We start from the raw sequence: 27,128 nt of genomic DNA, 5'->3' as shown, positions 1-27,128 counted from the left end.
CATAGTTGTATTTCTCTTAACAAATTTCTTGCATACATGCTGAGAATCTTTAAGATATGCTTAACTTTAACTTGACATCAGTGGAACTACTTATAGTGCATCAAGTTAAGCATGTGCATTGTTTTTTTCCAGGATCAGGAGCCTTAATTTGCACAATTTGACACTTTTATGCTCTCTTTCATCAAGTCTTTAAACTTTTGTGGGATCCATGTGTTTTGCATTGTGAGCCCTTTTTTCTTTTCAGTTTAACAGCTCACTGTGCTGCCTACTTACTTAAAAATTTGCTTTCTCTACCCTTATTAATTTGATATGTTGCTTAACCTAATTTCCCCTCTCGTTATTTTGAGAATGACTCTTTATTTTATTCTAATTGGTCTATTTCCTGTTAGCAGATGGCTAACTTTTAATTTGCAGGTGTCAGTTCATTCAGATTGTGTCCTCTCTGAAGACCAAATAAGTCATGTTGGATCACAGTGTATTCCTGAATAGGGTAACAGTGGCACTTAAGAGTTGCTTGACTTAAAGAAACTCATTTTCAGTTAACATGGTGCTTAAAGACAAGTTGATGTGGAACCTGTAACTAGCCCCAAAATGGAGGGAGCAACATGTAAATTCTATACTTAGCTTTTTTTCCTCCCCTATTTGTTACCCCCTTGTTGTTGTTGTTACAAAGCAGTCACTGAATTATGTTTAAAATAACCATTTGGTCAAACAGATAAAGTTCTGACCCCACTAGATGGCGCTAATTGATTAACATACCTTTTAAATTAGTGTGCTATTGAAAAGACAGCAGGCCTTAGTTCTTCAGAATTTTCCTAAAGACATGAAAAGAATCATTTCAAAAGTAGTAATGTGAGAGTAATTTTAATGCAGGCCATTGGAAGTGCCTCTTACAGTTTAACTAGGGCTTGGAGATATGACATTCCTACACAAATAAAATATTGCCATAACAGCAAAATCAAGTCTTCTGCTCTGTTACCCGTTCCCTATTGCAAATCTTAGGCCAAACATACCTATACATATTAAGTGTAACTAAATACTTTGTCTGCACTGTGGAATAAATTCTCTGTCTGAAAAGCTCAGAGACATTCTTTTTCCTGAACAAGACCTGAATAACATGCAGCAGTCTGAGCTTTTCATATACAAAATGTAATAAGCTTTAGAGAATCCATAAAATGTAGAAAGGCTTCATTATATCTACACATTCAAACAATAAGATTTGTGTAATGCACCAAAAGCAGACATTTCTATTGCTTTGACAAATTTAGTGGACAAGATTAAGCCACCATGATGCTTTAAGATTTCACATAAAAACCTGAATAGAAGAAGCCAGTGATTCAGAAAACACTAGTGGTGGTGTAGTTAGTGTCCAGTTCTCTTATGTGTGTGTTCCTTTGCAGGACCAGATGGCTATTGCCTGTGGCTCTCGAGCCCATTTGGAACAGGACTCAATAGCACAGGTAAGTTTCTCTTTCCTCGTATGAACTAGACTCCTAGAACTGCTGTTTTTTCACTAACATTCCAGTTTGTAAATTCAATCAAGACACACAGAATGAGTGATAGTGGGGAAGGCAGTTACCATGAGCCTAGCAATAATCCAACATGACTAAAAGCTCTCTGTTCCCAGAGTTCAAACACCACCAGCAGGAAGTGTGAGCTAGATTTCAGCTAACAAGGATTTAAATCAGTTGCTCCAGCAGAGGATGGGACTTTTAGTCCCAAACGCAACTGACAGCATGTGTGCACAAATTTGTTCAACGTGAAACCAGAAAGGGCATATACTATAATCACTGAGTGGAGAGCTTTAGGCACAGTACATTCAAGCAGATGCTTTGGAAGCCCTGTGGTTCTACAATGGCTCTGCAGCTCATGGGCTGGAACAGTCTCTTCACACACATGCACAGGGTCTTCAAGTATTGGGATGACAGGGAGAAGTGACTGACAGCTTGACTTTAATTTCTTTCCTTTCAGTCCAACAGTTTGTTACTCTTCAACTCTTAAGACCTGAGTGAGTGGTAAAAGTTTTGTTGTAAGTAGTAATAAAATGTTTGAAAGGGTATCACAATTCTCTTGCAATCAACATTATGAAAATTAATTTCATGTTAATGAGTGAAGGGGAAGACCTCACTCACCACCCAGACTTGCCCCAGCAAATGTAGATTTGGAATTCCGAACTTCTAGCAACTTAGCTAATTTGGAAAACTTGCATATCTTTCCCTGCCTTTAATTGAGAATCACTTGCAATGCAAGTGCCTTCCTAAAGCTCCTTGCTACAGCTATGCTGTGGAAGACTCTCGGAGTAAAATTGGAGAGGCCAAGACTGCCTCACGAGTCTCATGCTTGCACATTTTCAAAATTACTACAAATGACAACAAGTGAATGTTGCTTCTTCTGGTGGAGTATGCGTACAGAGGAAATGAGCATTGTGTTTAGTCTTGAATGAGTTCAGGCAAGGAGCCTCTGAAAAGATCCTTGAGAGAAGACTACAAGGTTTGTTTTGTGGAAATATCGGTAACCCGTATGAAAGCAGAATTTCAGTATAAACAGGAAAACGGCAGTAGAATAGAGTATTGAATACACACTAGACAGAACAACTTAGTGTGTGACTGTTATGCAACAAACTTGCATCAGCGCGCAATCTCGTCTTCCATCAGTTTTACTGATGTTTTGGCAGACTGTAGTTGACATTGCACAGACATTGCACTTATATTGCAACAAACACATTGCTGGACTAATTTCTCTAACATCGTTAGATGAACTCATAATGCTGGATTTTCTCTAGAACAAGCTATGTTTACACTAGCGTGTGATACTTAAAATCATTCTAAAATGTATACAAAATACTGAAATAGCTGCAAAAGTCCAAGAGGAGATAAAATGGAGTTCAAATCCTGGCATGTTGTCTTTTCCCCAGTGTTTAATTTGTAATGAAAAAGCTGCTGGGGCTCAAGCAATTAGGTGCCGGGGCTCAGGCTATTTTTTTACATTCATAACTCATGCAGCAAGCCCAAAGGTGCCAGGGCTATGAACTGCTAAGCCTAGAGGTACCGGGTCTCTGCCCTGGCACAAATTAAGCACTGCTTTCCTCTCTGGGTTATCTAATAGTGTTAGGGATCTCTAGTCTCCTATCAACGCATGGGCAAAGTTTGCATCATAGTTGACAAGAAACCCTGAAGCTCTCTCAGTAATGGGACTAAATCCTGGGCCCTGTGTTGACAACATGAATGGATACAGAAAACCATTACCTTCTACATATACTGGCTTTGCACCAGACTAGCTAATCCTGGGAATGGTTGGGCCTGATGAATTTGGAACAGTGGTTGCCAAACTGTGGGGTGCACCTCCCTAAGGGTGTGAAAAAATGTTTGCAGGGAAGGGCGGGCACTGCACAGTGGGGCTTGGGCCAGCCCCCACCAGGGGCAGGGATAGAATGCCATCCAGACCCACTCTGCCCCCAGTTCTGCCCTGCCCCCAGCCGCAGTCCTGGCTGCTGCGCTGCATCCGGCCATGGCCCCAACTGCTGGCTTCTGCCGCAGCTCCACTCCCAGCCTGGCCCCAGCTTCCCAGCATCAGTCCCTGGCCACAGCTGTGGCCCCAGCATCAACCCCCTAACTCCTATCTGCACCCCACCCCCGGGAGCCACAGCCCTGCTCCCAGCCCCGGCTCTCAGGGGGTTGGGAGCACGGACGGGTGTGGGGCTGTGTGTGCAAAAAAATTGGGGACTGATGACATAGAGGGTGGAGGGGCTCTCTGATTCTGTGGTCCTATGATAACCTGCTGAGGGATCATATACAAATGAACTCCCTTCAAGGGCATCCAGCTCCCTCTTTCCCTCACAAGGTTTCTGCCGGGAGATAGGGGAGAAGAACTGAGCTTGAGTAAAAGAAATCCAGCAATGAGCAAATAAAAGGATACTGTTCTGGTGATGGTGGGGTGGAGGGTGGTTGTTCTATTAAGGCCTGACATAAAGCTACCTTTAATTTACATATTAAAATAGTGGTTGGGATCTTTTTACACCCCCTTATGTAAACTTGTTTAAATTTTTTAAAATCTAGGCTTCCAAAAATCAATTTTAAAAGTGTTTGTATGTTCAAAACAAAAATTATACTGTGATGATTATGTCCTAGTATGTCTATGTAATTCTACTTCTGTGATCTATACCAAGTTATGTATCAGTGTTTGTTTAAATGTGAGTCATGGAAACAAAACTTTAAAATACATAGTTGCAATAAGGATCCCCTTCTGTACTGTAACATACACCATTATTGTAAAGTTACATGTGTAGCCTAAAATGATTCAAATTAAGAGCTGGCAGAAATATTTTTACTTAAATGAAATTTCAGCAAAAAATGGTTTTTCATAAAAGCCAAAACATTTTGTGGAAACTGATGTCTCTACAACTTTTGTTTTGGGGTGGCGGAGGAGGAAAACCCTACAGATGAGTATTTAGGGTATTGGCCTGGGATTTGGGACACCCAGATTCAGGTCCTTGCTCTGCCTGATTTGGCATGATCTGGGATGAAAAACTGTTGTGAATCAGGCAAAGCATGAACTTAGAGCTGGGTCTTCCACATCCCAGGGCAGATCTTAAGTGTGACTATCTGACACACCTCTCCCCCACCACAATTCTCCCTTTGTTCCAGTGCAGAATAAACACGTTTCTAACCTCAAAATTGTCATGAAGTGGAATTCTCATCCTTTGTTGAGATCAGTTCAGATGTTCCTTTTGTCATATAAATGAAAACATTTAATTTCTTGGCTTTTGTTCACAGCGCTCTTACTTCCGAACTCTTCTCATGTATGGGTTCCACTTCCTAGTATGGTTCCTCTGTGTCAAGGAAATCAGGGACACACAATGTGGGTTTAAACTGTTAACCAGAGAAGCGGCCTCACGGACTTTCTCAGCTCTTCATATAGAACGCTGGTAAGTTCTTTTGTTTAGCTTAAATTAATTTTTCTATTTTTAATTTTTATAGCAGTTGACCTGAAGTTGTGAAAATGTAACTTCCACATGGAAACTGCAATAAACAATATGAGCAGCTGTTTTTATATATGCACTATCAGTTTTAATCAGTTCTAGTACTTGTTTTTTGTATTGCACTTCACATTTCTTGTTTTAAACTATTACGTTTGCAAAGCAATTAATTTTATATTAAGAACTACATTATAGGATATATTTGGATGTATTTCTATTAACTCCATTACCCTTATTAGGGTACATCTACAGTACCCGCCGGATTGGCGGGTAGAGATCGATATATCAGGGATCGATTTATTGCGTGTAGTGTAGACACAATAAATCGATCCCCGATAGCTCTCCCGTCGACTGCTGAACTCCAGCTCGGCAAGAGGCGGAAGTAAAATCAATGAGTGAGCCGCGGCATGCCGCGAGGACGCAAAGTAAGTAATTTTAATTCAATCTAAGATACGTTGACTTCAGCTACTCTATTCTCATAGCTGAAGTTGCGTATCTTAGGGCTTGTCTACATCACAAAGTTGCAGCGCTGGTGAGGGGGTTACAGCGCTGCAACTTAGGAGGTGTACACTTCTGCAGGGCATCACCAGCGCTGCAACTCCCTGTTTGCAGCGCTGGCCGTACTCCCGTTTTGTCTTGGGTGTAGAGGATCTAGCGCTGGTGATCCAGCGCTGGTAATCAAGTGTAGACACTTACCAGCGCTTTTCTTGACCTCCGTGGAATAAGCAGGTATCCCAGCATACCTGAGGAAGCCTCTGGTAATCAAGCTGGTCTCCTTCCCCGGTTTGCTCTCGCGTTCCCCGAACCCCGAGCAAGCAGGTCTCCTTCCCTGCGGTTTGCAGGGTGGTTCGGGGAACGCGAGAGCAAACCGCGGCGAAGCTGGTCTCCTTCCCTGGTTTGCTCTCGCGTTCCCCGAACCCCTGTGCAAGCAGGTCTCCTTCCCTGCGGTTTGCAGGGTGGTTCGGGGAACGCGAGAGCAAACCGCGGCGAAGCTGGTCTCCTTCCCCGGTTTGCTCTCGCGTTCCCCGAACCCCTGTGCAAGCAGGTTTCCTTCCCTGCAGTTTGCAGGGTGGTTCGGGGAACGCGAGAGCAAACCGCGGCAAAGCTGGTCTCCTTCCCCGGTTTGCTCTCGCGTTCCCCGAACCCCCCTTGAAGCCGCCCAACAGTGCTGCAGTATGGCCACATCTAACACCACTTGCAGCGCTGGTTGCTGTAAGTGTGGCCACTCTGCAGCGCTGGCCCTATACAGCTGTACTAATACAGCTGTAACAACCAGCGCTGCAAAATTTTAGATGTAGACGTACCCTTAGATCGACCACCCACCAGTGTAGACCAGGCCTTAGAAATGTAGCACTGGAAGAGATTTCAAGAAATCAAGTACAGCCCATATGCCGAGGCAGGACCGAGTAAATTTGGACCATCTCTGATAGATGTTCCTCTAACTAGTTCTTAAAAACCTCCAATGATGGGGATTCTACAACCTCCTTTGAAGCCTACTCCAAAGCTTAACTATCCATATAATAGATTAGATTAGGTTAGATATTTGGCTTTTTTTTTTTTTTTCCCTAACTCTCCCTTGCTTCAGATTAAGCCCATTACTTCTTGCCCTACCTTCAGGGGATATGGAGAACAACTGACCACAGTCCTCTTTATAACAGTCCTCAACATATTTGAGGACTATTATCAGGTCCTGCCTGAGTCTCTTTCTCAAAATTAAACATGCCCAGTTTTTTCTCACAGGTCAGGTTTTCTAAATCTTTTATCAGTTTTGTTGTTCTCTGAACTCCCACCAATTTGTCCACATCTCTCCTAAAGTGTGTGGCACCCAGAGTTGGACGCACTACTCCAGCTGAGGCTTCACCAGCACAGAGTAGAGTGGGACAATTCTCTCCTGTGTTACTCCTATTAATACTCTCCAGAATGATATTAGCCTTTTTTCCAACTGCATCACATTGACTCATATTCAGTCTGTGATCCACAATAAACCCTCATATTCTTTTCAGCAGTAGTACACTCTACTCAGTGTATTCCTCATTTTGTGGTTATGTTTTTAATTTTTCCTTCTTAAGTCTAGTGCTTTGCTCTCGTCTTTATTGAATTTTATCCTGTGGATTTCAAGCCAATTCTCCAATTTGTCACGGTCATTTTGACTTCTAGTCCTGTACTTGTAAGTGCTTACAACCCCTCCCAGCTTAGTGTCATCTGCATATTTTATAAGTATGCTCTCAAGTCATTAATAAAAGTATTGAATAATATTTGACCCAGGACTGATCCCTATGAGTCCCCAGTAGGTACCCCTTTCCAGCCTAACAGCAAACCATTGATAACTACTCTGAGCACAGTCTTTCAACCAGTTGTGCCCCCATCTTTTTAGTAATTTCATTTAGACCACATTTCCCTGGTTATGAGAATGTCGTCATGGAGGATTGTGTCAAACCCCTTACTAAAATCAAGTTCCACTGCTTCCCCCGCTCCACTATGCCAGAAACGCTGACAAAGAAGGAAATTAGGTTGTTTTGGCATGATTTGTTGTTGACAAATCCATGCTGGCAATACCTTTATTAAATAACTTTATTATCCTCTAGGTGCTTACAGATTGATCATCTTGTGTCCAAAAAGCATGTAGAAAACAGTTTTATTTAATTTAGCATCCCTCGTGTAAATTATACCCCCAAATCGGTTAAATAATGCAGTTATGCAGAATTTCTCTTCCTCGATACTTAAAAGGCATACAGTATGCAAGCGGGGAGAGATGTGTTAACTACGTTTTAATATTTAAATGGAGTATCTGCGATAAAGATACAAGAAGGCTCTTGGGCTACACTGATGAGACTCCCGATGAATGGTGATGTCTGGAACCCTGCAGTCTAGCCTTACTCTGGCATATGATATAAGAGAGATCTGATAGTTAGAAACTTCATCAGCCCGTGTTGCTCTCTAGTATAATTTTACAACTCATTACTCGTTAAGCAACCAACCCTCCCTCAAATCATTACCTTATGAGTACCTTAAAAGTACATCAACAAGTGCCATTAGAGGAAGCCTAATATGTAAGGGAAGTTTCTGATGTACTCTGTCCATGCTGTTCTGTTTCATAAAAGTGGGCAGTAAGATGCCTCTCATTAGTCTGGAAGGAGGGCAGTAAAAAAACCATGAATACAATTTTGAATTGTTTTAGAGCTGCCTTTCATTGTAACTTAGCATTAGAGAGGGTGATGGAATGTCCGTTATTAGATTAGCATGGTGAGGACAGCTACTGTGATACATGGAGGGGGCACGGGGAGGAGGAGGAGTAGCTCCCTTTGGTGGACACCCAGCCAGCCAGTTTGCTGTAAAATCCCTCATGGTCTGTAATCTGCTTGTTTTACTTGTAAAGGGTTAACAAGCAGAGAACAGACCAAGAAGGATTTTACAGCTAACTGGCTGGCTGGGTGTCCATCAAAGGGAGCTATTCCCCGCCCATCCCCCTTTATGTGTCACAGCTAGGATGGGTATGTCTACACTGCAATAAAACACCCACAACTGGCCTATGTTAGCTGGCTGGGGCTCGCAGAGCTTGGGCTGTGAGGCTAGAAAATTGCAGTGTAGATATTCAGGCTCAGGCTTGCTCCTGGGCCCTGAGGTCATGTGACAGTGGAGGGTCCTAGAGCCCAGGCTCCTCCCCAAGCCCAAACATCTACACTGCAATTTTATAGCCCTGCTAGCCTGAGACAGCTGATGTGGGCCAGCTGCAAGTATTTTATTGCAGTTTAGACATGCCCATGAAACTGAAATGCTGTTTCCGCATTAAGTGTCATAGTTTCTGTAGACTTTGTGCACCATCTCTCTTCCTAAATGGACACTGTCATGGCTGACAGGCCCAAGTTTAATTGAGTATAATCTAATCTTTTCAACTGTCTTCATCTAGGAAAATCTCTCGTAGAAGGAATTTTTTTGTGTCTCATTAATCTACCTGCTCACAATAATAGAGTACAACATCCATGCACATGCTGAGAACTTTTGTCCAATTGTGCTAACCTAATCAAAGCCAGTAAGTTTAGTTTTAGGTTGAGCCTTAGCAGTTGTGGCCAAGCCATATTGCTTCTAGGATGGAGATGCAAAAATGTCTGAGGGGGCACTTCCAGGATCAGGGACATGAAAAATCTGGCATTGAGTTAGGGGAAAATACGCACTGCAAGAACTTTAAAGCCTATTGCAAGCTATGAGGTCTCCTTATCTCTTAAAGATGAGGATATGAAAGTACAGAATATAAGGACCCCATTTTCACAGGTGCAGAGCTCCCACAACTGCCATTGACTTCAACTGGAATTGTGGTGCTCAGTACCTCTGAAAATCAGTTTCTAGGCGAGTGATTTGTCCAAGGTCACAAAGGAAGACTGTGTAGCAGAGCCAAGAATAGAACCCATAATCTTAGAGCGTAAGACTACTCATCTGTTCCTAAGAGAAAAAAAAGTAATTAAATTTTATAGACCTATTTCTATTAATTCCTTTGCATTAATGTTAAGGAAATGTCCATGATAAGCACAGCCCTAAAGTGTGCTTCCTCAAAATATATCGTTTTCTGACAGTCCCTCTAACTTCAAAGAGTATCTGTTACTTCAGGAATCTGACACAATAGCTATGGTGCAAGCATGAGTATAGTTGCTGTCTGGTCTTTTCAAAGAAAATACAGGCATCCTTAAAAGGGAAATGATCATCTTTTGTTTGAAATTCATCAGTTTCAAATAACTCCGCTTGCTGGTACCCTCTAAATAGTATGTAGTAAATAGTATAAATTCCTTTTAAAAACATATGAGGATTTTGCTGCTCCTCTGACTGTTTAAGGGACTCTTCAACAAGAGAGAAATCAGAGAGAAAGTAAAAATGATTATACACATACAGTCAAATATGCAGAATAAACTGGGGGGTGGGTGGAGGAAATAGAGAAATATGACTTCACTTTAATAGGAATTTTAGGTAATGTGTATAACTGTAATAGGTACCAAATTTTCAGGAACAGGTAACTTTTTCAATTTGGTGTCCTAACCTGCTTTAGTCAGAGGTACTGCTGTGAAGTTAGCCTTATGCTGTAGCTTGCTTTATGGTAATTTACCGAGTAATATCCCTAGAGCTTTCTAATGTTTATAAAACTTGGAACCCCTTTTCGAGAATGCTTGCTGTATTCGTGGAGAAAAGAGCGACTTATATTTTTACATGACTCTGCAAATATTCCAAAATGGCAAATTTGTCTAAAACAAGAATAATTCATTTTTTTCCTTTTGATATCTAATATAGCTTTCAACAAATTTCTCTTCTAGTTTCACTCTGTATATTTGCATCCAGTCATTGCATGTTTTATTAATAGATTTGCCCTACTTAGCTATTTGGAAGCATAATTCACCCTTTAGAAACAGCATTAATTATTAAATCAATTTCTGCACAAAACTATGGGGCTCTTACAATCCAATAACTGAGACTCCCTTTGGATAAATCTGGTCCCTGATACATTTGCTATGTGTAACTTGGCTGGAGCTGGGCAGCCAATCTGGCTGTGTACCATGGAGGCTGTATGCATCTCCTGAGAGTGAGTGGAGATAAAGTGCGGGGCAGGGAGAAAACCAGCTTCTTTCTGCTGCTGCCCAACAAAGTCAGTGATTCCATCCCAGCGGGCCTCTTGTCAATATTAGGGAGACAGTTTGTATTCATGGTGCCTCCACAAGGTCTCTGCAAGTGGGGGAGAGGCATGTTCATTCTGGCTCAGAGCAGCAGGGAATCCTTAATGGACTCATATACCACTCCCGGCTGATGATCTCATTCTGAGATTGTCCACTGAGGACTGGAGAGAAGCTGCTGTCGGAGAGGAAGGATAGTCTTGATGCTGCATAGGGACTCTGGGATCTGCATTGTATTACCATCTTGGCTCTGGGTTTCCTGCAAGACGTGGCCAAGTTACTTAATTTGTGTGCCCTATTTCCCCTCAGTAAAATGGGGAAAGTACCTCCCTAGTATTAATGAATTTATCCTCATGACAACCTTTTGAGTTAGGAAAGTACTCTAGTGCTATACGATCGGGGGAGGAGGGTAGCGAGGTGCTGTAGAAAAGGTAACAAATAAGAGCCTATTTCAAGAGCACACTTATCTGAGGACACTGTTCCTGGCCTCCCTACCGACCCTTCATCAGCTCAGCTCAGAGGAGAGAGGGCTGCTCCAGAGAATGTGGAATCCTTTCATATGCCCACTCAACTTCTGCAGAATCCTCCCCTCCCCTCCCCTCTCTGCTGGGCTGACTGGATTCAGGATCATTTGGCACAGTGTAGAGCTGAGTTCCATAGGAGAGAAGGGACTAATATATGTCCTTTCCTCCTGTGTAACTGGGATCCAGGATTTGGCCCTTAGCTCTCAATTTGAGAGAATAAAACTAAAGCTGGCATCAGTCTCCACTTAAAATGTCCTTGCTCTTGTTAGGTTGTCACAGCCTGAACATTAACTGCAGCTTTGCATAATGATTTTAAAAAATACCCACTCTGCCCTTCTTTCGCAGAATGTTCTAGCCTTTCAGATGAATCTTTAAGTAGGCTAAAAATTAGGAAATAGTGTATTTATCTTATGTCTTTTTGGTAAATAATATTTTATAGATATTTTGTTGTCAAAGACCTGAACTGACAGTGGTGTTGTAGTGATTTGTCTAGAAAAACATACATGAGAGGTACACAATAAATCTTTTACACTTTCAAGTTTTTCCTCAGTTTTTAACTTTTTTTTTTTTTTTCCCCCAATATTCTAAAAGCATTAAGGGGCTAATCCTGCAAAGTCATAATCAAAGTCAGAGATTAAGGATAAAACCACCAGATCATCTAGTCCACCTTCTGTCCCACAGGCCAGCACCTACACACTAACCCAACTCCTAGTGACATCAGGAGGAGGATGTACAGCATCTGGCAGGACTGTGTCCTGACATTGCACAATCACTCTTGTGCCTCTCACATCACCTACACATCATACAAGTATGACCTCTCTTCACTTAGAGTTCAGAATTATTTTACATCAAAAATAATCACAACTAAAGTTCTAGAAAGTAACCTGGACTAAAGGAATGAAGCCAACATAATTTTAGTTTTCTTGCATGAATAATATTTTGTCCCATATTTTTGGAGCTTTGTTGCACATTTGAGCTTCAGTTCATCAAGAGATATGTCATGCCCAAAGCTAACTTCTTATAAAGCAGAACAATCTTCACTCCAAAAAGTTAAGAGTTCAGCATTTAACACTACTCAAAATTAATAGTTTTTTTTAAATGGAAGTCTTCATTATTATTGACCTGTATTCTGAGTTGGTGTCTACAGTGAGCTATCACAGCTGAATACTTTCTAAATCCTTTAGATGTTCGAGATTTCTAATTCAATTAGTACCAACCCAACTGTAACTGTGCAAAGTGCCCCTCTAATTGTAACTTGAATTTCTGTCATATCAAACACAAAAAGATGAACTGTTGAGAAAGTCCTGAGAGGAGTGGAGTTGGGAGAAACTGCTGAACCAACATCCAGTTTTGTAGTTAAACGTGACTCCATGCTGAGCTGCTTGCATATATGGAGGAGACCAGCTGCTCCTGCAGGCAAGGCTCCAGGAATTCCTCCCCTCAGATAAAGGGAGAAGCAGCCTTTTGTGCATGCTAGAGAGAGCAAGTGCTGAATTAGCAGGGCACAGGAGAGAGTGCTGTGTCTTCCTTTGGAGCACTGGACCCTGTCAGTTCTGCTCCTGAAAAGAGAGAAGCAGTTATCCAAGAGAGAGATTTTATTTTTCTCTCTCTCAGCAGCCTGTTAAAATACCTCACTGAAGGAACGAGTGTTGAGAGCACATTCTCTCTCACTTGTGAGCCAAATATCTTTTACTAACAATAAATGTGGCGATGTAAACAGTGTAGATGTCCTGCTGCTAGACTGGACTGGAGTGTAAGGTTTTAAAACATTAGTTTTCAAGTAGCTAGCAAGCCACCAAAAACAAATGGCTACAATATTTTCAATGTTTCTTCACCAACACCTTTTTAATTTGGAGCCTTCTGTTTCTGTTTTCTCATCCTATGCCATGGGGCGGGAGAGGTGGAGAGACGTCAAAAAATCCTCCTGAAAATCAGATCCAAATGTTAACTTGATTGGATCTCTTTGTGTCTTACCACTTCCACCTTTCTATTTCTGTTTCACAGGTATTGACCAGAGTATCTCCTTCTCCTTAATGTTCAATCTTTCAGCAGTGTGAGAGTACAATTTCTTATTTGCTATATCTAAATTTGATGTATAGGTGCTCATAAACAGGAAAACATAGGTAGAACTGAAATACTTTAGATGCTCAGGTACTATCATGATGAGGGCCATAGAAGTGCCTAGATAAACTAGCATGGGGTGCTTTTAAACTCCTTTCATTAATGTTTGTAAAGTGCTTTGAAATCCATAGACAAAAGGTATTATAGACATGCAAAGCCATATAAAAGAGTATTGTATTGGTCTTATGGAATTATAAATTACTATGCATGTATCCTGTTGAGAATTAAAGGGGAGAGATTAGGTTGGGATTATTTTTAGAACTGCCTTTTGGATAGTCTTTTGCATACATACCAGTACAAAGCAAATGTTTTTGAAATTTATCTCCGATACAGTTAAGTTTTGACATTGATCTGAAATGAGAGTAATCTCCAGACAAAGAGCGTACGCTTTGTTTTAGGCTTTGAATCTGATTAACCACTAATCTATTTCTCAGAATTAGATGAGGCACATTTTTTAAATTAAAACTTAAAAGAAAGTTAAAAGGCTTACATAAAAATTGTAACGGAGATAGTTGTGAATTACTTGTTTCCAGATTTAAAGAGAAGATATTTCTATTTCTACAACTACAATCCTAACCAGAAAGATTATTAACTTTTTTCCTTTTGTTTTTCTTTTTTAAAACCATAAACCACTGAAGGAAGTTTAGCCAATCAGATGGCTACACTGGCAGATAGTAAATTTTAAGTCAGACATACTGGCTTTTCTGATCCGAAGGGATCTCTTAAAAGTTCCTTGCATCTTGGATTCCTTTTCCTGCAGGAAGGAATCAAATATGCCAGGTTATTTGATGAATCTTGCCTCATACTGGATGCTAGTCAAATGAGGGAAATTCCTAGTGTATTTTTATTCTTCTTCTCAGTGATTGACAGATGCTTTATGTACCTCTATAACTGGTTAAATTTATGTTTATTAGGCAACTCACAGTTGGTTGATGGGAAGAAATATTTTGTTTGTGTAATTTTGCCTGAAGAGGGTGCCTCATGTTGTGGCACCACTTTTTCTTTTTTAAATTATGCTGAGCTTGTGAATATTTTAAAAATAATTAACTTTCATTTGTTTCTCCAGTACAAACACTAAGTGTACACTTTTATCTCAAATATTACTAGTAAAATGGCACCTTCTTATTCCACAGATCTGAGCCTTGCTGTATCTGCTCACTTTAGTGACACAAGTTTTGTCTCTCCTCTTAGTCCTGCAGAGCCAATACAAGTAAGGGAATGAGTTGGATTTGCTGCAGAGTTTTTTGTTAACTAAGGCCTGGCCTAAACTTAACTGTTGGCTAGGAGTTTTAAAAAAAAAAAATCCCTAACCAACATAGATATACCAGGGGAGGGGGAAACAACCTTGTATAGATGCAGGCTTACCCTGGCAAATTGTTGCTGGTATCTTTTCATTTGGGGGACTCTTGCTAGTATAATCTGTCTCCACTAAATAGGCTTGCCACTATAACTATACTGACAGACCCTTGCCAGTCTAGATAAGGCTTATGTTCCACATAGTCACATGTGTATAACAAAGGGCCTAACTTTGTCCTGGAGGCCAGTTATTGGTGGTGGTGATGCACGAACAGGAAAAAGCCCAGCTGGAGTTTCAGAATCCAGGGTGAGTTTGCAGGGCCAGCAGGATAAACATATTGGAAGTTGAGCACAGTGGATTTGGAAATTGATAAGATCGCTTGTACACACTGTGACGGGATCCCCGGGGTGCAGCCTGGGATTGTGGGACTGCCGTGCCCCCTGAACTCTCTCCAGCCTGGGCTGTCTCTCACAATGCCTTGCTAGTGACAAGCAGCAACCCCCTCCAGGTGCTGTTATTACTCAGCACAACAGCCTGTGGAGCCCCACATCCAGCTGTATTGCATGAATATATGAAGCACACAGAGAAAGGCATCAGAGCCAAATCCCTCCCAGCACTGTAACCCAGGAATATACTGTCTTGTACTGCTCAAGATGAGTAGTGCAAATTTATTAACTGGTTCACCACTTCTATCAATGGAAAGTGGATATACACCAGCCTTTGTAAACCTGAGCAGATTTGCCACACACTTCACACAAACTCACTGGTAAAGATAAACACTTAAACAAATGTATTGACTATAAATATAGGTTTTAAGGGATAGGCAAAAAGTCAGTTAGTTACCAAAAGAAATAAAATATAAGTACACAGTCTAAACTCTCAGCCCTATTAGATTGGGCAGCAACTAGGTTAAGCAGTTTTTCTCACCCCACTGGATACTGCAGTCTTTAATATACAGATTTGTCCCTTAAATCTGGGCCAGTCTCCTCTGTTGGAGTCTTCAGTCTTCTTCTCAGTGTCTTTGTTGTTTGCAGCATAGGTCAGGGCAGGAGAAAAGGTTCCCCATGTGGTCACTGTGTCTGTTTTATAACCTCAGTCCCATGTGCTTGAGGAGCACAAGTCCAGGCTTGTCTGGAGGATTGCTGAGTCTCCAGGCAAGGTTGAGCAATTCCCCTGGTGTGGCCTCATGCATGTGAGTCACTGAATTGTAGCTCCCTTGCTGGACAGTGGTGTGATTGATACCCTGCCCAGGTGTTGGTTACTTTCCTTGCTGTTGCCTCTGGGGAGCTAATATCTGTCTGATTCCCCAGTTTACAACATGTTTCTCCTCCCTTGGTTTTCACACCTCAACTGCTAGAAGAGGGCCTCATCCTCCCTGATCGAACTAACCTAGTTATCTCTAGCCTGCTTCTTGCTTGCATATAAATACCTGCCCCTAGAAATTTCCACTACATGCATCCAATGAAGTGGGTATTCACACACGAAAGCTCATGCTCCAATACATCTGTTAGTCTAAAAGGTGCCACAGGACTGTTCGCTGCTTTAACATGTTTTAGTGACACCCATAGAACCCAGTTCTCATAACTTCATATGCATTAATGATATACATATATGGATAGAGAAATGACTTGCAGCAGATCATAACCTTTCCCCTGGTACCTTACAAGGCATGTTTTATATGTTAGATCAAAATCATACATAAATGAGAAATATGGGGGTTACAGGGCGCTCCCCCAAGGTACAGAATGTTGCACACGCTGTTTCGAATTGTGTTCTGACATTTTAACTAACACAATCTTAAATTGTGGCATAGGTAAATGAGCACATTGAGGGTTAAATACAACCAGGAACAAACGTTTACTCCTTTGTCTATGCTACAATTTAAGATCATGCTCGTTAACCTGTGCTAGAAAACAGTTAGAAAAAAGTGCACTACTGGATCTTCCTAAAGCAGTCTTGGCTCTCATAAAACTCCAAGGTGCACTCCCTTAACCTGGATGCAGATATAACACTCGCCAATTAATAAGGTTACATCCTCCAAATCCATGAGTGTCACTTTGCTCTTTCCCAGATTAAGCCTCAGCAAGTTCACCCTTGTTCATATGATGATTGTAGAAAGACTGTAGGTTCCAGTGCACCACCTGGCTCTGACGAGATGTAGAACTGGTTATCATCAGTTTACTGAATACATTGCAATCTATTTCCTCACTAACTCTAGTAGTGGATGTGCATACACATTGAAACGTACCCCAATAGTATCCCACCCGTGAGTCCTTTTCCTTTAGGCATTAAACAGGGAAGGAGGGAGTGGTTCAAGGTTAGAACATGTTCATCCTCACATGTAGTGGGGGCACAGGGAAATACTGTCTCTGATTTTTGCCAGGGATGTTAGTCCTTTACTTCCTGGTCACTAAAATTTACTCATAGTTTGTTTGTTTTTAATGTCAGTCCAGCAGGATAGTGATGTCCTGGCATTGCATTAATCAATTTATATAAGGTGGTAAAACTTGCAATAGTGTATAGTTGATGATTGAACTCTATACATTAGTTCCCTAGGCTGCGCAGCATTTTTAGACCAGTTAGTGCAGTGTAATTCATTGGATAATTAAATGAATGGTCTCTATATTAAGATTTCTAGTCTGTTAATACATGTAATGGGTATTATGGGAATTAGAGCAGTGATCACCAACCTGTTGATTGCGATAGACAGGTCAATTCTGAAGACTCTCCCAGCTGATTGCAGTCTCTAGCCGCGGCGGCGCAGCAGGGCTGCCTGCTGCTAATGCACCCTCTCTGCCTGCCACGACCCCACGCCACTCCCGGAAGCAGACAGCCTGCCCCTGCAGCCCCATAGGGCCAGGACGGGGGGGGGGAAGAGGCAGGGGATTCCATGCGCTAGTCCTGCCTGTACCCACAGTCCCCGCAGCTCCCACTGACTGGGAATGGGGAGCTGTGGCCAATGGGAGCTGCGAAGGCGGTGCCTGCAGAGAGGGGCAGTGCCTGTGGGGTGGTGCCTGCAGGGGCCGCAGAGGTGCACTTCTGGCTGGCAGGGTGGCCTGGCTCGTGATGGGGAGGAGGTGCTAATGTGCCTAAGTGGGGCTGGGACAGGCAGGGAGCCTGCCTTAGCCCCACTGTGCCATTGGCTGGGAGCCACCCAAGGTAGATGTCCCCCTCCGGGAGCCAGTACTCATACCTCAGCTCTGAGCCCTCTCCTGGAGCCAGTACCCCATATCCCACCTGCACCCCAACCCTCTGCCCCAGCCTGGTGAAAGTGAGTGAGGGTGGGGGAGAGCGAGGGACAGAAGGTGAAGGATGGAGTGAACGGGATGGGGCCTCAGGGAAGGGGCAAAGTAGATCCTGGGTTGCCCTGAAATTCAAAAAGTGATCTTGGGCATAAAAAAGGTTGGAGACCACTTTATTAGAGCTAAAAGATTGTTTGCAGCTATTCTGAGGTGAATGTAACAAAAATATATATCTTTGCTTACAAATCTAAAATGTCAGCCAAAAATGACAAGTAATACAAATCTAGAATTTCAATAGAAGAAACTGGAGTAATTATGCAGGGTTAATAAACAATGTTCAGTTCTCAGTTGTTTGTGAGTTGGTAGCAGGGTTTCTTTAAACAGCAACATCACTTGGAACAGATTCAGCACATTCAGACACATTCATTTACTGCAATAATTGTTTTTGTGGTAGATAATAGGTAGGGTGACCAGATGTCCCAATTTTTGGGTCTTTTTCTTATATAGGCTCCTATAACCCCCCACCTCTGTTCCAATTTTTCACACTTGCTGTTTGATCACCCTACCAATAGGCCCTATTCCCACTCAGAAGTCATCCTAATTTGAGATTATTGAAAACCCCTGGTTCCCTAGCTAACTTAACTCTGTTGCCTTCTGCACCTATTGTATTTTTTATTGTTGTACAGGGTAATGTTAATCATTTTGCTTTTTTAATATATATGTGCAATGTGGCTGAGTTACAGTTGCCATGGGAACCATTAGTTTGAATTTCCTATTTTAGTGATGTAGTGAACAGGCCAATGTGTAATCACTTGTTTGACTGTGATTGGTGGTATCTGACTGTATGTGGGTTCTATCTGGATTACTACACTTGCACCTATTTTGAGGTATATTCTTACTGCTTTACTAATTGTAATGTATTATTTTTAATTATGCTAAAGTCCTGTAGGCTTATGTCTGAAAGGAGGGTGGTTTGGAGTGGAATGGGGGAAGCAGCATTTTTAACTCAGCTGACAATCTGCAGAGGTTTGTGTGTCTTGCATGCTATTGACCACCTTTCTACAACAGCCTCTGTCAAAATACCATAAAGATTAGAGCAGGGGCAGGCAACCTATGGCATGAGTGCCGAAGGCAGCACAAAAGCTGATTTTCAGTGGCACTCACACTGCCTGGGTCCTGGCCACCAGTCCAGGGGGCTCTGCATTTTAATTTAATTTTAAATGAAGCTTCTTTAACATTCTGAAACCTTATTTACTTTACATATAACTAAACTATTGTTGTATATTATAGAGTTATAGAAAGAGACCTTCTAAAAAGGTTAAAATGTATTATTGGCATGCGAAACCTTAAATTAAAGTGAATAAACAAAGACTCGGCACACCATTTCTGAAAGGTTGCTGACCCCTGGATTAGAGGAAAGATTCAGAGTTTGCCGTCTAGGGGAGTGGAAATTGCAGTTGCTTTGAGACATCTTTGCACCCTCTTGATCCTGGGCTGTTATGGGGGCTGGAGTGGCCCTCAGCATAAATTAGACAATCTCTCTAAGTTACAGCAGCCTCCCCATGCTGTCCTATGAGTTAACTTGCAGCACTTCCTGGAATTTCCACAATATTGTTTGATGCAACTCCTCCCACCTCCAGCAAACCACCTGCACAGGGACACATAAGGGGATCATGGGAGGACAGCTTTATGGCTGCATTCTTCGATTCTTGCACCAGAGAATCCTCCGCATGCCAAATATGGGACTTATGGGCCCCTTCACGCGTCTCTGGCCAACACTTTTATATGACATAAAGTGTCTAGAGCAGAGGCAAGGATCTTGCCCTAGATGGGGGGGAGAGGGCAGACGCAAGACAGGTATTTTAAGAATTTTATTTAAAAGCAAGAGTTGCTTTTAAATCTTAAATCCTTTAATTTCCCCCAATCAAACTCTTCTTTTCAAAGAGGCTGTAATAAAAAGGTAATTAGCATCAGTGGGGAGTGATTTAAATTATTGATTTGCGTTGCTTAACATTTTAAAATCTAGTCGAGGTTTTGTAAAACTAATTTCAAAATTTGTGCTATGGCAAATTCAAATTCAAATGTATAACATAAATGATTTTGTTTATTTTCTTTCAATGTCAGCACTGTAAGGGTTTGAAAATTATTTACATTTTACAGAACTGCTATAGGCAAAATATAAAATATGGAGTTAAAGCTCTGATCCTTCTAACACTTAAGCTGGTATGTAACTGTCTACCTGAATGATCAAATTGACTTCAGTGGGACTGCTGATACTTAAAGTTAAGCACGTGCATAAGCAGTTGCAGCATCGTGGATAAAATTTATTACACACTTCCTAGCGACATAAAACCTGTCTCATCAAAATAAAATTGCTTCAGTGTTAGCAATGAAAGTTATTTAGGCTTTAACAGTGATTGACAGGGTTGGTGGAATTAGATTTTTATTGGTAAATGTTGATCAACGTCATTTCCACAGTACACACACAAACCTCAAAAAAAATTTCCATAAATAATCATCTAAATTTACAAATAGGCCAAGTAAGAGAAACGCTGCTTGAGAATTTAGAGTTTGATTTAAGAATATTTACTTTGTATATTTTGATGTCATGTTGACAATTTGTGTTTTAACAGTAAAGAGCTTTAATTTTTTGAAGTGCTACTTCTACTGTAATTAAATAATTGTCTGAGCCTTTTCCCATAATTTCTCATGACTGTGAAAATTTAGATTAAAATTGAAAAAAAATGCTTAAAAATAAACATCGATATTCTCCATTGAAATTATCAAAAAATAAAAATTTAATTCCGTCACATCTAGTTATTGTAAACTCTTTACGCACAGAGGCCAAAATTGTTAAGCTATATTTGAGGAACTAATGGTGGTATTTTCAAAAGTACCTATGTGAGTTGGGAGCACAAATCCCATTGGCTTCAAACTGCAAACCCTGATGGAGGAGTACAGCCTGGTTATGTAAAGTACTTCAGCTGTCTTGACTTGTGGAAGTTCAATATATACAGGAAAGTGGTGTTGCTTGCAAATGTAGCTGGGACTATTAGCTTATCAGTATTGTATTTGTGTATGTGGTATTCTTCCAGTAAATATGTTAGAGGCCCTGGACTTTCCTTCTTCAGCACAGATGAGCACTTTAAGTGTGAAACTTTTTTTGTAGGGGAAAAAAAAATCTATGTAAAATCTGGCATTCTACTAATAATTAGGAAATCAATTAAGGAACCAGGTACAGAACACCCACTTCAACAATTTAAGGCTATAAAATAGGAAGAAAGTAAAGAATTAACATGAAAATTAATTTTTTTAAATCGTGATTTTTTTTTTTAATCCATCCTGGTCAGTAGCGGCTAACACCTCTCATTAGTTTCACATATTGGATGTTATATGAGAGTTAAAAGAGGTACGCACCATTTAGCTAAAACTGCCGTATGGCCTCTAAGCTCCTGAAGTTTTCAACCCTCTTCCTCCCCCACCCCCAAGAAAACCTTTTAAACTTGAAATTGTCTTTACTTAAACTTTTAACCTCCCCCAACTTTTAACAATGGTTCTGTGCCTTCTTATAGAAATATGGTAATGTATATGTTGTCTTTTAAATGAAAGCAAGAGTGTGCTTCAAATAGGACTATCATGGATATCCTGGTTCGACAGTTGAAGGCACAAATGTCTTATGTAACTATCTTTTTATTAGTTAGACAATGCAGTTGCTGAGAAGGACGTGCTAATGTTTTATATCACTCTAAAAATCAATAACAATTGATTTAGAGCGTAAGTGTTTGCATTCTTTAACAATTTTTTGGCATTTAAAACAAGCCATTGCCTAGAAAATAGTCAAGAAACAGGGACTTTGTGAGTGACCTGTATGAAAGTCTGAAATAAAATTGTCTTAATTCAGATAAGACACTTAATATTCATGAACCGTTTCAAGAAAGACCTCTGTTACTCGTGGCTGTCTTTCTAAGAACAAATGTTAACGTGTGAAGAGAAACCTAATGACAGGTGAACAAGAAGTCAGAATATTTTGGGTTCAGTTCTTAGTATAGACATCTAAATATAGAGAAATACTGACTTACTAGAGATTTAAATGTATCTCTAGTCACCCTTGCAATGCATAAGTTATATGTAGATAGCTATTTACTGAAAATCACATCCTTGATGTCTAATAGCGATCATCCATGTATCCCATTGACCTCAGTGAAAGCTGTGGATGCTCAGCTGTTATGAAAACCAGGCCTGAAGAATGCTGAGCAGATGAGGAATTTTAGCTGTACAAGTGAGGTGAAGAAATAAGTGAATCTTCATACTTAAAGTAGAAAAGAATTGAGGTTTGTTGCATGGATTGGTTCCTGAGCTAGAGTTACTGTGGTGCGGTGTGCAGTTACTAGTGAGAATATGTTTCAGGTTGGCAGATTGTCTGTGGGTGAGGACTGGCCTGCCATCCAAGGCCAATCCATGCAACAAACCTCGATGCCAACTCTGCCCACATATCTACACCAGTGACACCATCACAGGACCTAACCAGATCAGCCACACCATCACCGGTTCATTCACCTGCACGTCCACCAATGTAATATACGCCAGCAATGCCCCTCTGCTGTGTACATCGGCCAAACTGGACAGTCTCTACGGAAAAGGATAAATGGACACAAATCAGATATTAGGAATGGCAGTATACAAAAACCTGGTAGGAGAACACTTCAACCTCCCTGGCCACACTATAGCAGACCTTAAGGTGGCCATCCTGCAGCAAAAAAAACTTCAGGACCAGACTTAGCAAAGAGAAACTGCTGATCTTCAGTTCATCTGCAAATTTGACACCATCAGCTCAGGATTAAACAAAGACTGTGAATGGCTTGCCAACTACAAAACCAGTTTCTCCTCCCTTGGTTTTCACACCTCAACTGCTAGAACAGGGCCTCATCATCCCTGATTGAACTAACCTCGTTACCTCTAGCTTGCTTGCATATATATACCTACCCTGGAAATTTCCACTACATGCGTCTGACGAAGTGGGTATTCACCCACGAAAGCTCATGCTCCAAAACGTCTGTTAGTCTATAAGGTGCCACAGGATTCTTTGCTGCTTTTACAGATCCAGACTAACACGGCTACCCCTCTGATACATACTTAAAGTGTAGATCTTATGATGTTTGTTAGTGCTAGGCATAGTGCAATGAAAAGCTGTGTGAACTTGGCCAACCTACTCCTGACTTCTGCTACCCCAACTATTCTAGTAGTGGATCTCATCGGAGCAGAGCCTGCCAGTAAAAATGATAGACTTGAGGAGAGGAAAAGGCTCTATGCTGGTTGTTTATATGTGCTCCCAGCTGTTCCTAAGCTCCCATTATTTCTCTGCTTCCTCACTTCCCTTCTGCATTGGTTTTTGACACAAGGAAAACAGAGTGTATCACATCAGCGTACAGCAGCATCAAGAAAGGGAAGAGGAGCTTCCGCTGCAGTTGAAATCCGAGAAAGCACTAGAGAAGTAGGTCGGTGCTGCGAGGAAGCTCTGGTGCCCCAATCTTTACAAAGATCTAAATCTCCACTGTGACCAAATGGAAAGTGTGAGCGCTGATACGAGCACCTCATCCTTTCTTTTAATGTATGTGGTGTGCAGTGAGGTACTGTAATCTGTGCCCTGGCTAGTTTCTGTCATTCAGCTATATAACGAATTGATCTTTCATGTGAATCTGACTTTCAGTGTATCAGTATAAACTTGATAACTGCCCACTAAGTGCCTTAAATTACACCAGAACAGAGATTTAATTAATACTGCAATGTTCTTTTTTCTGAAAATAAATACCAATTAATTTACTATTTCTTGTTTTTATTTCAGGGCATTTGATGTGGAACTTCTTTACATAGCTCAGCGCTTGAAAATACCAATAGCAGAGGTTGCTGTCAACTGGACTGAAATTGAGGGTGAGTAAATTGCGTACCCACCTCCCACCCCCTTGAGTATCAGTCCAGAAAACAATACCTTTGTATCGTCCTCTAGTGACTCAAACACTTTTTTTCCAAACTTGAGAACCTGTTGCATTGAGCCGTCTCTTCATACAGCCATCCAGTTGTAAAAGACCTGAATGCAGTAAGGCTGGCCAGCTTCCCCTGATGGCTCCATTTCCAATTCTTCCTTTCTCCGGCCCCGTCTTGTGATGGGAGTGGTGGGAGTTTGGAGCCATGTATAAGCTCCCCTGGGGCACCCTCTTTGCTTCAGGTTTCTTACCGTGCCTGTTGCTTTCCAGATTGTAAGGAACTCTGCTATGAGATACAGAGAGAGCATATTCTACCTAGCATGATGTCTAGCCCTATTGAAGAAGGGTTAATTAAATTGTTTGGATATCTTAACTTGCTTGGAGATTAGTGGGTTTGTGCTAGTGCTCTTAAGATTGTGTCTTGAGTGATTTAGGAAAGAGAAACAAACACGCACTGTCTTCCAATTACCTTTGTTCAGGTTCTAAGTCTAGTTGCCTGAACAAAGTTTGATTTATTGTCCAGCAGTAAGTTTGTGTACATATGCCACCATAGCATATGTTGAGCCACTATTTCTGACCTAGAATGTCCCACTCTCAGTATAATTTCAAATATAATCTAAATTATAAAGCATTAACTCTTCAAGTGGAAATTAAAGTCAAGGGCTAAATCATGGTGCGAATAAGCTAACCATGTGTATGTTCTCTGGTTAAATCTCTCTTACTGGTGCTAACTTTATTTAAGGTGAACACTTGTTTAAACATTGTCCCTCTGGGTTTTTTGTATCTTTTATTAATCACAGGTTCGAAGCTGGTTCCCTTTTGGAGCTGGCTGCAGATGGGCAGGGATCTTCTTTTTATACGACTGAGATATTTGACTGGTGCCTGGCGTCTCGAAACAAGCAAATCTAATTAGTTATTTACATTCCCCAAATGCATTATTACACATAATGGAGCATGGGAACTATTTCAGTGAACTAAAATGTTGAAGAAAGGTGAGGTAACTCTTCATTGCTGCTGCTATGTACTGCATTTTTGCAATATACATATATTTTATAAAATTGCCAGTAGTCAAATGTTTCTATAATCTGAAAGAAAAGGCATCTTTAAAAGACATACGTTTTGATCCAAGCACCTGTTTTTTTCTTTTGTTCTGTAGCAGCTTTAAAGGTTCTTGCATAAATTCACCCAGATTAAATAAACAAATATACTTTTGTCTCACTGTGCACTTGGAATTCCTGTTAATGCACATTTAAAGGGAGCCCCAATCCCATGATGTGCAATATTGTGGATGACCAAAGCTCTTTTTGTTTCTGTGTATTTGAACACACACATACGTTGTGATTTGGAACTGGTAATAGTGGTATTAAATTACTTGTATGTATTTAGGCTATTATTTTAAATCTTTAAATGGTATAGCTGGTATTAATGGATTTTACTGTGTTATACAACTAATGTGCTGTTTTTCTGAGAACTCTTTCAGAAATCTCATAACATTCCAATTGTAATCTGTCTTGACCTGCAGTTTATAACACTTAAATCTGAGATTTGACTTCATATTCACTCCCCATGGACCATAAAATTTCCAAAAGAAAGTACATTTAATTTTAAAATGCTGTCTTTTACAATTAGATACAATGTGTCGTGTGTGTAAAGTATGTTTGGGTTTTAGCTATGAAGCTCATGAGCTTTCAGCTTTAAGGGCTGGGCTTTGTATTGATAAAGTATCTCAACCCATCATGCAGCATAACTTTAACATGGCTATGTCAAAAATACTCATTTCCGATTGCCAAACAAGTAAACCAGTTTCCTGAACCCACCGTAAAGGGTAATACATTTCCCACTTTGGGAAGAAGTTGTTCCCATGAGCTTGTTTAAAGCAAAGAAAATAGTGTGTGCAACCAGTTGTACCTTCCAATATGCTACATTGGAATCTCTTTTCTCCATTTACAAGTTGTTATATACTTCTAGGATTTGGTTCCTGTTAGAGTTACCTCAGTGTTTTGGAGGATGAAGAAGTACTGAAATAAATTCTCAATGAACATGTTCAGTTTGTTTTGTAGTCTTCACTTCCTTTGGTATTCTGGTCCATATAGATCTCTCCCTTCTGTTGAATGAGTTACGTGACTGGTTGCTGCATTATCCAGAATAAAATAACTGCTCACTTGTGGTAAGTGTTCTATGCACTACTGATGTGATGGGCAGGGCTGGTAGTGCCACCTGTTTGATGCTTCCCATTATAAGATCATGTTCTCAGTAGCTTCTAACTTTGTCAAACTAACCATTTGGGCTGAAGTTTTCCATGCAAGATGTCTGCCTCAGTCTGACTTTGAAAACTTCTTCCAAAAATATTCAGTTGCTTCTTAGAAAGAGGCTAGGGAAAACTAGGGGAATTCAGTTGTTGGATTTTTCTTTAAACCAAGGAAACTACACATGAAATACCTGTATTAAAAGAATATTAGTAAGCAATCCTTCCAGATTAAATATCACAGGATTTGTGAGTAAAAAACATTTTATTAGATTATGGAAATTACTATGCATTTGAGCAACACTGATCATAAATCTATATTTAACAAAATAAAAATGAGGCTTAATAATTAGATCTCATAATAAAGCAGGCAAAAAACAGAAATGTCAAAATTATTTGTTTCACAGCACTCAAAATTGACCTATTTTCATCTCTCCAAAATTTTCTGCAAGACTTTAATCAACATCTTCAAGTTTTGAATCATTATCCAAATTTTTCTTTTACTGAAAATAGTTTTCTGTAATAAAATGAAGATTTCAGTAAATGAAAAAACTTCAGTGATTTTGAAAACGTTTTACAAAACTTTCTGCCACATTTATCGATTTTTTTTTTTTTTTTTTTTTTTTATAAGAGTAAGTTTTTTTTAAATGAAAAGCTGTCAACTTTATCAAAAGTTTTTCACAAGCCATTTTCTGGAAAAAAAATAGCCTTTCAAAAAGAAAACAATGAAAATTCTTAGCTAAAAATTTTGACAAGCTCTAAAATTCATCTAATCCTTTTACTCCTTCCATTGTTATTGAATAATATGAAGCAATGATGGAGCAGAGACTCAATCATTAAGGATGTGTGTAGATATCCAACATAATGCAACTTCACAATAAATTGTTTTCCCTGAAATTTTCCATTTGTTGTCTTTTAGCACACTCACCTTATATGTATGTATATCTATCTGTCTCTGACGAGACTTTTGGAACATGACTGCTGCAGGAAAAAAACCTCAGTAGTAATTCTATTAATAAAATATTCTCAATTTTTTTTTAGTGGCTTGACCTGGAAATTACAAATTTGGTCTGAAAAATGTTCATATGCATC

At 40.4% G+C, this 27,128-nt stretch overlaps 1 protein-coding gene across 3 annotated transcripts in view; it reads left to right on the top strand.

Annotated features, from left to right (window-relative positions):
- The window catches only part of ALG5 (ALG5 dolichyl-phosphate beta-glucosyltransferase), a 47,902-nt gene extending 22,064 nt beyond the window's left edge, over nucleotides 1-25,838 (top strand). For all 3 annotated transcript variants that reach the window (XM_030563740.1, XM_030563748.1, XM_030563757.1), the window contains 4 exons: nucleotides 1,401-1,460; nucleotides 4,773-4,924; nucleotides 23,653-23,738; nucleotides 24,592-25,838. In XM_030563740.1, coding sequence (XP_030419600.1) covers nucleotides 1,401-1,460; nucleotides 4,773-4,924; nucleotides 23,653-23,738; nucleotides 24,592-24,704 — 411 coding nt within the window. In that variant the 3' untranslated portion in view covers nucleotides 24,705-25,838. The remainder of the gene's footprint in view (nucleotides 1-1,400; nucleotides 1,461-4,772; nucleotides 4,925-23,652; nucleotides 23,739-24,591) is intronic.
- The last annotated feature ends 1,290 nt before the right edge of the window (nucleotides 25,839-27,128 follow it).

Source organism: Gopherus evgoodei, chromosome 1 (assembly GCF_007399415.2).
Source record: "Gopherus evgoodei ecotype Sinaloan lineage chromosome 1, rGopEvg1_v1.p, whole genome shotgun sequence".
NCBI lineage: Eukaryota > Metazoa > Chordata > Testudines > Testudinidae > Gopherus > Gopherus evgoodei.
Note: the sequence above shows the minus strand (reverse complement) of the source record. Positions and strands in the feature narration are given on the sequence as shown.